This window comes from Bactrocera latifrons, unplaced genomic scaffold, assembly GCF_001853355.1.
Source record: "Bactrocera latifrons isolate USDA-ARS-PBARC rearing strain unplaced genomic scaffold, ASM185335v1 scaffold_29, whole genome shotgun sequence".
In the NCBI taxonomy this organism is placed as follows: domain Eukaryota; kingdom Metazoa; phylum Arthropoda; class Insecta; order Diptera; family Tephritidae; genus Bactrocera; species Bactrocera latifrons.
In genome coordinates, this window is record NW_017536518.1 from 1,236,501 (window position 1) to 1,249,039 (window position 12,539).

The 12,539-nt window shown below is 34.4% G+C and overlaps 1 protein-coding gene across 2 annotated transcripts in view; it reads right to left on the reverse strand.

Annotated features, from left to right (window-relative positions):
- Positions 1–2,707: 2,707 nt before the first annotated feature.
- LOC108970179 overlaps positions 2,708–12,539 on the reverse strand; it is a 171,235-nt gene continuing 161,403 nt past the window's right edge. For both annotated transcript variants that reach the window (XM_018935387.1, XM_018935388.1), the window contains exon 7: positions 2,708–3,871. In XM_018935387.1, the coding sequence (XP_018790932.1) occupies positions 3,636–3,871 (236 nt within the window). In that variant the 3' untranslated portion in view covers positions 2,708–3,635. The remainder of the gene's footprint in view (positions 3,872–12,539) is intronic.

Genomic DNA, 12,539 nt, shown 5'->3' on the forward strand with positions numbered 1-12,539 from the left:
ATGCGAACTAAGCTTTTAGTCTGTTAAAAATAATAGAATTCCTTCATTTTTTTAATTAGAAGCGTCGTATGACTCTATGAGAAATATCGCACTGAAAAGTGTGAGGGTGGCAAAGGCTCCTTGCAGTTTGTAGAACAGTTGCAGCAGATATTTCGATATTAAAGCAAGGTAAAGCTTTCAGTGCTGACTGACTGCTATTTATTTAGGTGTCTTCAGAGGCACTATGCTTCTTTAATACATTAAAAAATCTCCAAAAATCTCAAAAGAACCCTATCATACAAATTATCAAAATAGTGAAGTAATCCAATGATATGTAAATTAAGAAACTCATTTCTCGTAGACAATAATTATTTTTAGTTAATCCAGTTAGTTCTTTACTTTACTGTGTAATTATACCAAATTATATAGTCCTGAAGCAGTGATATGCTATCTTTATAAGGAATTTGAGTGAAAAATTTTAAGTTTTTGTATGCCAATGCGCAAATATATCTTATCCTGCCATTAAAGTATGAGTTCGATAATTTTCTAAGCCCTTAAAAAAGTTTGATCTTGGTTTTGTCTAATGCAGAATTACCAACATTTTACAGCTGAATCTACGAATTATTCAAAATTTCGATTTTTCGCTATAATATTTTTGCAATTAAGTTCTCTAAATTTTATCTATAACCTTCTTTCCAGTTAACAATTAATGCTTTCTGCTGTAGCCTCTCAATTCATTTGTTTATCTTTAAACTACATTTTTGGAAATCGCTTGAGATGCGAGATTTGTTAAAAAAGTTTTATATTCCTTAAGAAAGGGTTCATTTATGCATGAATATCTATTTTTCTCCTTGAAAGTAATCACCTCTATGTATATTGCACTTCTGCCACTGCACTTCAAAAAATCATATTTTGTGATCTTCGTTAGCCCCTCTTTCGACGTAATTTGTATCTTCTCCAGCGAAGCGTAGCGGCGTTTGTCATGAGCCTCTTCGGTTTTGTGGAGAAAAAACAAGTCACAGTGGGCCAGGTCTGTGGAAGACGGTGGCTGTGGCACCGTTAATGTGTTGTTTTTAGGCAAATATTCGCTCATAAGCAAAGATTCGGGAGGCATTACCATGGTGCAAAAACCAATTTCTATTCTTCCAAAAATCCGCCTTTGACATGAACTCATGATACACGACGCCCTCCACAATCAAACAAAACTGTTGCYAAACTATCACATTCGACCTTGACGCAGCAGATTTCATTGGGATGACTGATCTTTGGTTTCCATGTCATAAAMATAAACCCACGATGCGGCACCTGTTATGATCCTACGAGTAGATCTGAGTCGTCTATGGCTGAATCCAATATCTCCTGAGCAGGGTCAAAGTGACGTTATTTTTGAACGAATATTTTTAAGAATCACTTTAATATCGTCTGAAAATACCTCTTTGTCTCGGATTGATGACWCGTCGCCTGTGATCACGTTATTCCAAAATTGGGGGCCTTGGCTCACTTCCACTCGCCGCAATTTCTGGTCGTCAGTGAGCACTTTTGGGACCATTTTYCCGCATACCTTGCACATSTTCAAGTGCTCTGTCACAATGTCATCAACCACATAATTTGATAAATTTAACATCTGGGAAGCRTATACTTRGTCGATGGTTTGAGTTCAAAAATTTGCTCACACGAGTCACATTGTCGGTGTTTGTCGAAGTCGCAAGTCTCCCTGCACGGTCTTCATCAGCGACCTCTCTCCAAAATGGCCTGGTTCCACCGAAACACAACACTTCTTGTTAAACCAATMTCTGGGTAACATGCTGGATCATATCAAACGTCTCTGTGTCGCTGATTTYACATAGAATTTAATCGCGTACCTCTGCTCTAACGAACGCAGCATTTCCGGCTTGCACCCCTCCCAGAAACACGTCGCGCGAAAATGTTTGCCCTGACTATCCAATTGCTCGGAGAAAACACGCTGCGAGGTAAAGTCACGGCGGAAGAAAAACAGTTCTATTACTTTTCGTTTTCAAAGTTGTTTTACTTTTTATTCTACGCATAATATTTTCAAGCAGAGAGTTTTTGTTTGGCTTCTTTGTTAGGCCAAAATCGCTGCATCAGTGAAGGACCTTGGTTAGCGCTGTCGGATATTGCTTATAAAGAAAAATATTCTTTTTTGATTCAACGATAATGCTATGCATTCTTAAAGAATGCAAATTAGTTAAAAAAAAATTTCACTTTTATATAACTGATATATTGTTTCTTAAATTCTCACAGATCGTATTTTAGGCTGTTGCACCAGCTGTGCTTCTTTAACACTTCAACAATACTTYTAATACATTAAACCTTTATTTATGTACAATTTAAAGTACTAATGTGCTTATGAAACTGCATTTTATTGAAACAAACTTTCTAAGCTATTTGATAAATCTGAGTATTTATTAAAATTATATATTTTTTTGACATTTATACATTATAATATAAAACATGTGGAGGAATAAATTGGTTTTATTGAAAAAATAGTTTATTAAAACTAACAAAATTTATGGAAATAAACTCTAAGTAATTTTAAACAATTATTCTTTATATTTACCATAAAATTATTACTTTATRTTTAWTTCTAAAATAARCTTATTTTTGCTGAGTATCATATGAGTAAATCTTAAATACAAAATGATGATTTAAATAGTTATAACATAAAAAAAATATATAATTAAGTGAATATATACTCAAATAATATTTAAAATGAATTTGTTTAAGAAAAAATTAAATTTGCTTTTTTAAACAATCATTATAATTTCTCCAGTATTCCCAAAGCATTGTTCAACCAAAATATTTGTAAAAGATTTAGACTAGCCACTATTTGATTTACATAGCTTTGCGTGTATATGTATGAGTGTGTATGCGTGTGCATATGTATTGGTGTTTATTTGCTTTAATTACTTTCGCCATTGTTTACTTTGCTTAACCGTTAGATTGCGTGCGCATTTACTATTTACAAATATTTATTTAATATCAATTATTCCACAATAATTAACACCTAGAATATTTTTTTATTGTATGTACTACATATATTTATTTGTTTTGCTTTTTTCATTTAATTTCTTTGACTTATTTGCTAAATGTGTTTTTCTCATTTTTGTTGTTTTTTTTCTCACTTATGCATTATTAACATGGTAAATTGTACAGAACAGCATTAACAATATTCAATTACAAACATGCAGATCTCGCATACTTYAATATGCCGTTAAAAAAGGAGAAAAACAATAACAAAAAGTTATTTACTTTTCGCTCATTTATTTGCCAACAGCAGTTCAATTCTTAAGCTCTGCCTAATTAACTGAATTATCGTGTAGACACTATGTATACGTGTGTGTATATGCATGTGTGTTTGTGTGTGTGCTTGTGTTCTTCATTACTTAAATAAACTGTCTTATAGTATCGTCTCTCTGCCGCGTGCGCTTTTTGTGCCTTTACCGCTTCGCTTTCGCCTTTGCAATTAAAAGCTTTTGTTGCATCGYCTATAATTATGCTTCGCTCCTCCGCTTTTGGTCTCCTATATAGCTTGGCTCAGCTTTTCACAGGCCATCCTGCAGCCAATAGCTTTCATCTCGCCACCTCGACCAGCATCGTCTTCATTGCATTAACGCGTTCGATTTGCTGCGATTGAACTATCTGCTGGCGTTGGTGGCTGGCTTCAGCCTTAATGTGCTGTAAGCRCCGACGAGGCCAGCTGCCAACCCGAGGAGCAGCGCTTGCGAGCGCCATACAGCAGCTGCCAATACCATCAATTTCAATGGACGCGCTATGCTCTGCGTTGTGGATGTGGTTGTCGTCGAGGCAGCGGAGCTGGCCGCCGAGAAGTATTCGAAGAAATTACGCAGACTAGAGCCGGATGACAATGTCACTGTGTAAATAAGAAGAAGAAAAGAAATAAGTTGCAGATGAAGCAGGAAAATATGGAGAAGAGCATAACAGACAATGATAAAATTAAAGAATGTTCAAGAGATTACAAGTTAATACAATGGGTGGATAAACAATGCCGGCGACGGCAGAAAATGTTGCAACGCCACTTGAGTTGTTGGAAGTGGGGAATAAGCGGACGCTTTAAAAACAGCACACAATGTAACAACTTTTGTTAATTTTTAATAATGCGGAAGAAGTAAAAGTGGAAGAAGATTACGTTTTACGGCTAAAGATTGGTTCAATATTTTTTTTTTTTTAATTTTATTTTAATGTAAGTAGCGAGGTTTCCATAGGCTTTAATGTAATACTTATCAGCTTATTAGTAATGCGTTGAGTTAAAATGGCTTAAGTCGATTTAAGTTGTAGTAYTTAGTTATTTTGGTTTATCATACGAGTATTTTTTTTGTTTTCAATGTTTATTTCATTGTAATTTCCTGGAGTCGATTGGCTGGTATCATTTAATCAGCGTCGAGTCTTGTAAATGCTCGCCAAGCTAATCCTTTAACTTAATATATCGTTTAAGCAATATTATCCTTTAAGTTGTCTCAAAGTATTGAACTCAAGCAACTTTATTRTATTACCATAAAATTTTAATTCTTAAAGAAACCATTGAATCCATCTAAATTGATAGAGTCATAAAATGTACCTTACTCAATTAGGCATTTAAAATTTTTTGGAATGAGTATGTATAAGAGTGTTTTTTTAATACATACCATCTCTGAAAAATCTATAAAGCCTTACATGAAAAGCTAAATATCTCGAGAAGTATTAATGATAGCAAATTACATTTTATACAAATTTGTCATATACATTTTTTCTAAAGCTCTTATCATTTAAGAAAATTTTCAGGGAATGTTTTTTTTTAGGGTATGTCCAAGAAAATTTCGTGAAGGCATTGAAAAAAATTAATAGTTCAAAACAAAAAAATAAAACATAAAAAATACCCTTGTGATATATGATAAATTGTTTTTAATTGTGCTCAATTTGATAATAAAATTTTTCAAATTAGTAAATTTATTCAATTCAGTATTTAAATTTTTTTTTGAGTTCAATTTACCATATTTACATAAAAAATAAATAAACTTTTTATGATATCWATTTGATATTCTTAAGTTCAATGTGGCTTTATACCTGGAAAATCTACAACTGACCACATATTCAGCATGCACCAAATCTTGGGAGATACCCGTGAAACCAAGATCGCCATAGTCTACCCCTCGATTTTAAAGCCGCCTTTGAGAGCACAAAGAGGAGCTGCCTTTATGCCGCTATGTCTGAACTTGGCGCCACGTAGCGAAAAGAAAAAAACGAYTGGCGCACTGTTGTTAACTCGACTATAATCGCGTAAGCGGTGTCTGCTCCGRTAAAGAAGAAGATATTAATTAAGCTCAATTAGCTAGATTGTAGTAGATTTAACTCAATTTATATATAGTTAAAAGCATTTTTTCCTCTCATAATTGTTTTGTTTTGGAATTAAACAAATCTGTATTAAGCAGAAATCCCTCGTTTCTTTTCTATCATTGAACTAGCCAATTTGTTGGACAATTATAGAGCTAATTTACTAAAATTCAGTCTGAATGCTACTTTTCTACCAACGATGCTGTGCTAAGTGGACCTCAAGTTACATATAAAGTAATAGAAAACAAATATTAGATTATATAAAATTAATGTAAATTTTCTTGTAGAAGTTTGCATATCATTTCAGCAAAATAGTTTCCCTTGCGGAAATTAAAATAAAACTTGGAGAAATGGTTTGTTTAACGTTTTAAGGACTTTTAATATTGAACAAAATTTTACTAAAATCTTACAAAAATTACTTTTGRTATAATAAAATCAGGCGCAGTAAAAAAAAAATGAAATATTTTCTATCACTCTCAATATATTTTTTACTTTAATTACCTAAATCTTTCTCTAGTATTCTTTATTTATTCCCATCGATGTAGAGAAAGTTTAAATTGCATAGACACACTAGATTTGCGCCCTCACTGCTGCAACACACTCCCACACACGTACACATTCCTCACGTGATATGCTTGTTTGTTAGCAATATTATTGTTTTCGCTTTTATAGTTTCAGTTTTGATTGGATCCCTCGAGTGCGCCGCATAGAGGTCGGAGTCATGGTACACATATACACATGTACATGTATGCACGTGCAACAAGCGGCGGCACAACTGAGCTGGTTGGAGCATTGCGTTTAGTTGYTTGGTTGCACAGTTGCCGAAGGGACTTGCATTGAGCTTTGGAACATAAAAAGTTATGGTAGTCGACAATGTTGCAACATAACCAGAACAGATARAGAAAAATGCAACAAAAATCTGCAACTAGTGTGTGAATGTTCGCAGAAGAAGAATAGGAAAGCGAAAAAAAATTGATGAAGGGARCATACAATATAAATAAAAATTAAAATGCAAGAAAAAAACGGCGCTGAAAAGCGCAGCGAAGGCATTCACACATTTATACTTGTATGYATATATGTATATGTGTACATATATATGCATATTGCAAGTGTATAATCCAGTGCGTATCGGCAGCAGTTCGAAGTAACAGTAGTTAGGGAATTCGCCGCAAACAAATTGCAAATCGCTTACGGCTCACATTGGCATTTGTGCATGTGATGGAACTTTTTCTATGTCTATGTATGTRTGTGTATGTATGTATATATATGTCTCAGTGTGCGTGGCCGTTTGCTGGGAATTATATTTCATYGTTGGCTCCYCAAGTGATTTATGTATGTATGTATTTGTATGCATCACGGACAGGGCTGCTGAACACGCGCCAACACACATACACAGGCACCCACAAACTCATGTACACACCGAACACATATAAGCAGAGTAAGCAAGCTCAACTCACAAAACTTTTGCCGGGTCCCATCTGCTCATTCATTTGCTCGTTTGTTAGCTTGTTTCTATTTTGTAACACCGGCGGCGACCTGTGGCTTAGGGGCTCAACTTCCCAATTTTCCACGCTCTGCACCTTGCCTGTGCTGCCACTCGGCACTTAATTCCACTTTTCTGTTTAATTCCGCTTTTGTCGCTCGGARTGCAGGTATGAGCAGCTCTGCGCCGCCGCTCCCCCGCCAATTTATTGGTTGAGTTGKAGTTTAAGCGCATTTTTGGGGGTGTTTTGTGTGTCGCTACGGGAAATTTGTAAGTTATGCCAAGTTGCATGCCACATGCCACACTTAGCAACATGCGACTCTAATCAAATTAAAATGAGCGCATTTTCTTTGTTGCTGCTTGCGAGTTGCGCGTGATCGTTTGAAATGATTGCAGCTCGGCGTTGGCGGCAAGCAGGTACTCAGTATAACCGGTTGAAAGGCGATTTTGATTGGCACTTTCCCAATGGCTTTGCAGCGCGTTAAACTGTGATTGCAATTTCAGTGAATCAGAAGCATTTTAGATAAAATTACATTTGGAAAATTGCCATTAGAATAAGAAAGTTGTAGATAATGTCGCAAAATCTATGATATTTTGTAAAAATGGAATTTGGAATTGGCGATGACGTTAAAAAACGCACATTTTAAAAACTTTTTTTAATTTCGAAAAAATTTTAGGATCCCGAAATATTTCGGGATTTATTGGTACACATGTTTTCGTTTTTTACCATTATTTTAATGACAGAATGTAGGAATTAGCAACAACAAGAAATATTCGTTATAAACTTTGGTTCATCCTGTTTCATGTTTTGAAGACTTTTTTATAAAAAAAAAAAAATAAAGTTGTAGGAAGAAAAAAACACGAATACTTGTAAATATTGATTGCCAAAAAAGTCTTGCGGTATTTTTTATTGAATTCTCAATTGTTCCTACAATTTTTTTTGATGACTGATGCCCAGCTCTTGACCGATGCTACAGCTGCTACTATGCCGGTCTCTTTCGACCAATTCAGCGATTTTATCGCAATTTTCGACGACAGGCCTTCCGGAGTGCGGTGGAAATGAAAACTGTATTGGATCCATAAACTGCATAAATTTTATTGGCGGCTTGAGATGCAGTTTTGCCTTTATCGTAGTAGTAGTGTAAAATATGCCGTATTTTCTCTTTATTTTGCTCCATGTTTGCGACGCTATAAMTCACGAACGACTTAAAAGAAACCACAATCGATCAATGAGCTTTCCTAAAAGATATAGCATGATCTGATATGCGACGAATAAAACTAGAACTACGCGCTCTCAGCGCGCCAACTAGCGTAAATACCGCAAGAGTTTTTTGACAACCTAGTATAATATATGTTAGCAATTTGGAAAGTTGAATCCCGAATTTTTGGGACCATGTTTTTCTTGCCTWGAATTTTTATGTACTGCGGTGAGAGTAAAACTTCAATCTCAATTTGATTGATTGATTRCGGAACGAGTCACAAAACTAAAATCCCGAAATTTCGGTATCAAAATTTTAAAATTTTTTTATCACAAAAAAAAGTTACGAAAAACGTAAGCGAGTATCAGCCAGAAGAAATCCTGTCAGCTTAATTACGGGAGCCCGAAAGTTGAGTTTCGAAATTTCGGGATTGTCGGAAGCAAATTTTATTTTGTGTTTCATAATGTTTATATATAAAAGTAGCTAGCGAATATAAAAATGCAGTAACAAAGAGAAAGATTTCAGTAATAATGGAATCCCGAAATTTGTATACTCAAGCCATCAAGTTGCTTTATTCTTCAAATAAATATTTTGAATATTTCAATTACACAAAGTAAGTAAGGAATAAAAATTAATATATCAGCGCATGTTATAAGCAGGTGTATTATTAAGTCTAACATTTTTTATAACGGGATCCCGAAAGATGAATCCCGAAWTTTCGGTACTGAAATTTTACAGTTTTACTTTGTTGAATACTTAAAAAGTTTAGCATATAACTTCATGTACACAATGCCGGAAATTTAATCTCGGTTTTTCGGGACTGAAATTTTAAATTTCTACTTTATTAAAGACTTTAGCATTAACTTCGTGGACCCAATTATTTATTGCAGTGGAACAAGTTAATTATCTCAGCACATGTACTAGAGCTTCTAAAAGCCACACAAAGCATTATTGATTGCTTTAAATTCCTTCAACCGGTTCATAATTGAAACATGCATACATATGTTGAATGGAATTTTAACAGGCAATACCATCGTAGTATTTCACGTACTGTTGTCTCGCAAATTAAAAATTGAGAAACAATATACAGCTTAARCACAAATTCTTTGAATTTTATTGAGTGACTTTTAACATGACAGTTAACATGCTATTTCAATGTGTTGCTTCACTTCGAGTCACTTAAATGAAATAAAGACATAATAGTACATGCCACAGCAATTGCAAACACATTTAATTACAAATCAAAAATTCTTGAAGTGTATTGTCGGCAAGTTTTAYTTGTACAACAAGACAGCTTTGTTGTATTGCAACGAACTTATCAACTAAAACACACAACAACGAAGTATGCACAGACAGAAAAAGGAGAAGCCGGCGAATAAGTGCTGAAATAATAATTTTTAAACAATTTCATTAYATCACGAGCAAAATTAAATGGCCGCCGGGGAATAACTTCACGAAATGTCACTAGAAATTTAATAAGAAAACACGCGGCGAAACAAAGACGACGTCAGTGCAGGGGGRAAAAGGAATCAGAATGCAAATACGAGTAGTAAATAAATTAAAATGGGGTCATTCATCGCCAAGCGTGGCAGYGTGGCAGCGCGACACTAGAAGCACTGACATTCAGACGGTCAGACAAAAATTTGAATGAAATSWAATGAGCAGTTGGGGAACTCAATAAACGCGCCAGCGTTGTCAACGCGTGTCAAGTTCGGCAAATTGAAATTGGATACAGACAGCTTAGAGGTTCAAGAGGAAATTAAATCAAATACGAGTTCAAATATTAACTACTGTTTATTGAAAGATTGAATGTTAAAAGTGGCAATCTTTTAATGTTRTGAACTTTTGAGCGAGTATCTGATGAAGTGACTTCAAGTGGTTTACTGTTGGGTCAATGGATTTATGAAGCTCTTGTTGTTGGTTTCTTAAAATGATACTTTAAGTAATTTTTATCCTCACAGCTTYCATGCGCAGTTACATTACGGTCAAAGAGCAACTCTAATTGGCAATTAACGAAATTTAAATTCTTTACACCTAATTTTAACCAAATTTGCTATAAAAAGGTTGTAATTAGTACTTAATTGACAGTCAGTTTGACAAAATTTGGAAGCTACTCTTAAAAGTGTGTAAAGTTGTCAATTAAAAAGTCTCCAATCCGACACACTAGAATCGATTTTTAGTTTGTTCTAACCTCCAAAAGACGCGATTCTAAATTTGACAGCTGGCAGATCATTATTTCGTAAATTATGTCAGTTCACAACAATTCGTTCACGAGCTCATATTTGAGTATGAGAAAGCTCTGTCMAAATGGATGCGGCGCGAGCTCACTGTTTACTAAAAACAAGCATGAGTTAATGATTCGAAGCAGTAATTGGAGATGTTCAGGTGTAATAAGCACGATTTTTTGTTTAAATATGTGACARTGGAAGAAACATGGTTCCATCATTTCACTACGAAGTYCAATCGACAGWCAWCYGAGTGGACACRCGATAAACCAAATTCAAAGCGTCGAAAAATGTAATAGAAAGCWKGCAARTTTATGCCGTMYSTATTTTGGAATGAGTTTAGRATCATTTTTATTGACTASTTTGAAGAASGAAYGACCAYCAACAGCGACTATTACATAGCATTGTTGGTTCCTTTGATGGACGAAATCGCCGAACAACGGCCCCATTCTTCACCAAGRCAATGCAGCGTGTCACAAGTCGGTGAAAGTGATTTCAGAAATCCATAAATTTTGTTTCGAATTGTTTAAGCTCTAGCATATTCTCCATATCTCACCACTAGCGAATATTTCCTGTTCGCAGACTTCAAAAGAGTGCTCGCTGGATGAAATTTCTGTCGTAAGCAGAGGTTATCGCCGAAACTGAGATCTGTTTTGAAACAAAAGACATATCGTGCGACAAAAATGGTATCGAAGTCGGTGAATCACCCTTTAAGACTAAGAAACGAGTTGAAGAGAATTATTCCTTCCTATCCAATCACAAAGTACTAAGTCCCGAACCAGTTATCTCATTTCAGTTTATCTGCCAGGGTGTTGTTCGTAAATCAAATCAGCTGGGATATGAACCACAGAAAAGTAAAACAATTGCCAAATTAGTTGCATTTACATTTTCGGTCGATGCAACCGTAATTTAAATGCCCACAAGTATGCTTAAGCTGAATTAATTCGTTTTTCCAAAATGTGAAAATGTGGAATAAGCTAAAATGGGTACAAAAAGTAAACGAAAGCTTAAAACTGTAAAAGCAACAACAATATGGAAGGCAATATGCAAAAGGTACGACTATAAATTAGTTGAAACCGCCAATAAATACAAAGAGCTATAAATAAAATAGGTTTAACAGGCGATATTTACTACAAATGTTACACCGACTACATTTCTCTCTAATRTTTGAGAGTTGGTTTGGGAAGAGGTTGTTACTTAAATTGTTATAAATAATCGAGTGAAAGGGCTAGATAATAATAGTGAATTTACATTAGGTTGGTGAAAACAACGATTCTTATCACAAAATCCAAAAAAAAAAAAAAAAAAAAAAAAAATTTTCTTTACTCTAAAATAATCAAAATCAACCGTTTCTAGTTTTAAACGGAAAAGTTTGCGAAAAAATCGTCAGATACAAATTCGTAGAACATTTCATTTCCTAGATATAAATTTTTCTATCAGAGAATAAGAAAAGAATAAATATAAAACTGTAAGACGGAGGACACGTTATACATATGAGTTCATACTAGAAAAGACTTTCGGGTTGTTTATCAACCAAGTTTGCAGAGTATAAAGTAAAAAAAAAAAAACATTCGATTTCGAAAGAGAAGTTAATTATATATACATTTTTTAAACTCTGTCTCTTATACACATCTAGATGTGTATAAGAGACAGAACATACACTGCGCCAACTGGGAAAAGATATAAAAGTAAAGTGAAATGTCACAAAAACTACTCACCGCCGATGGTAACACGCCATATTTTTTTTTAAATTTTCTTTTGTGATTTCCTAACAAAAGCCTTGCTTTGAAGCAGCGCAGCGGGACAGCAAATATATTTTCCATACGCTTATCATTGCTTGGAAAGGAAACTGCTTTGATCTTGTGGTGAAATAAAGAATTGCTGGTGGGTTGGCACTATTTTATGATTAGAACGTTTTGCGTGACAAGTGGGTATACACATACAACGTAAATGTATGTGTTTGAAAGGGCTGTTAGAAAGTTACTCATATGGACTCGAAAATATTTCAAAATATGTGTAAATGTAAATGTTTATAAGGAAAAGCATTTGATGTGCAACTTTGACTGCGTATAACACTTAAAGGTATAACATTACAAAAGAATATTTTTTTTGAGCTGAAAATTTCGTATTAGAATTTTTCTTCTTTAAAGTTGCACATTCTCTTGCTAAAGGAAAATTATCAAAAGTCCTGTATTATATACACTAAAAATATGATTTAGACACACACCTAAGTTGAAAATAAAAACCTTGTTTACTGTAATTCCGTAAATCTTTGTGTTTACGGCAAAAATCAACTAAAGAAAG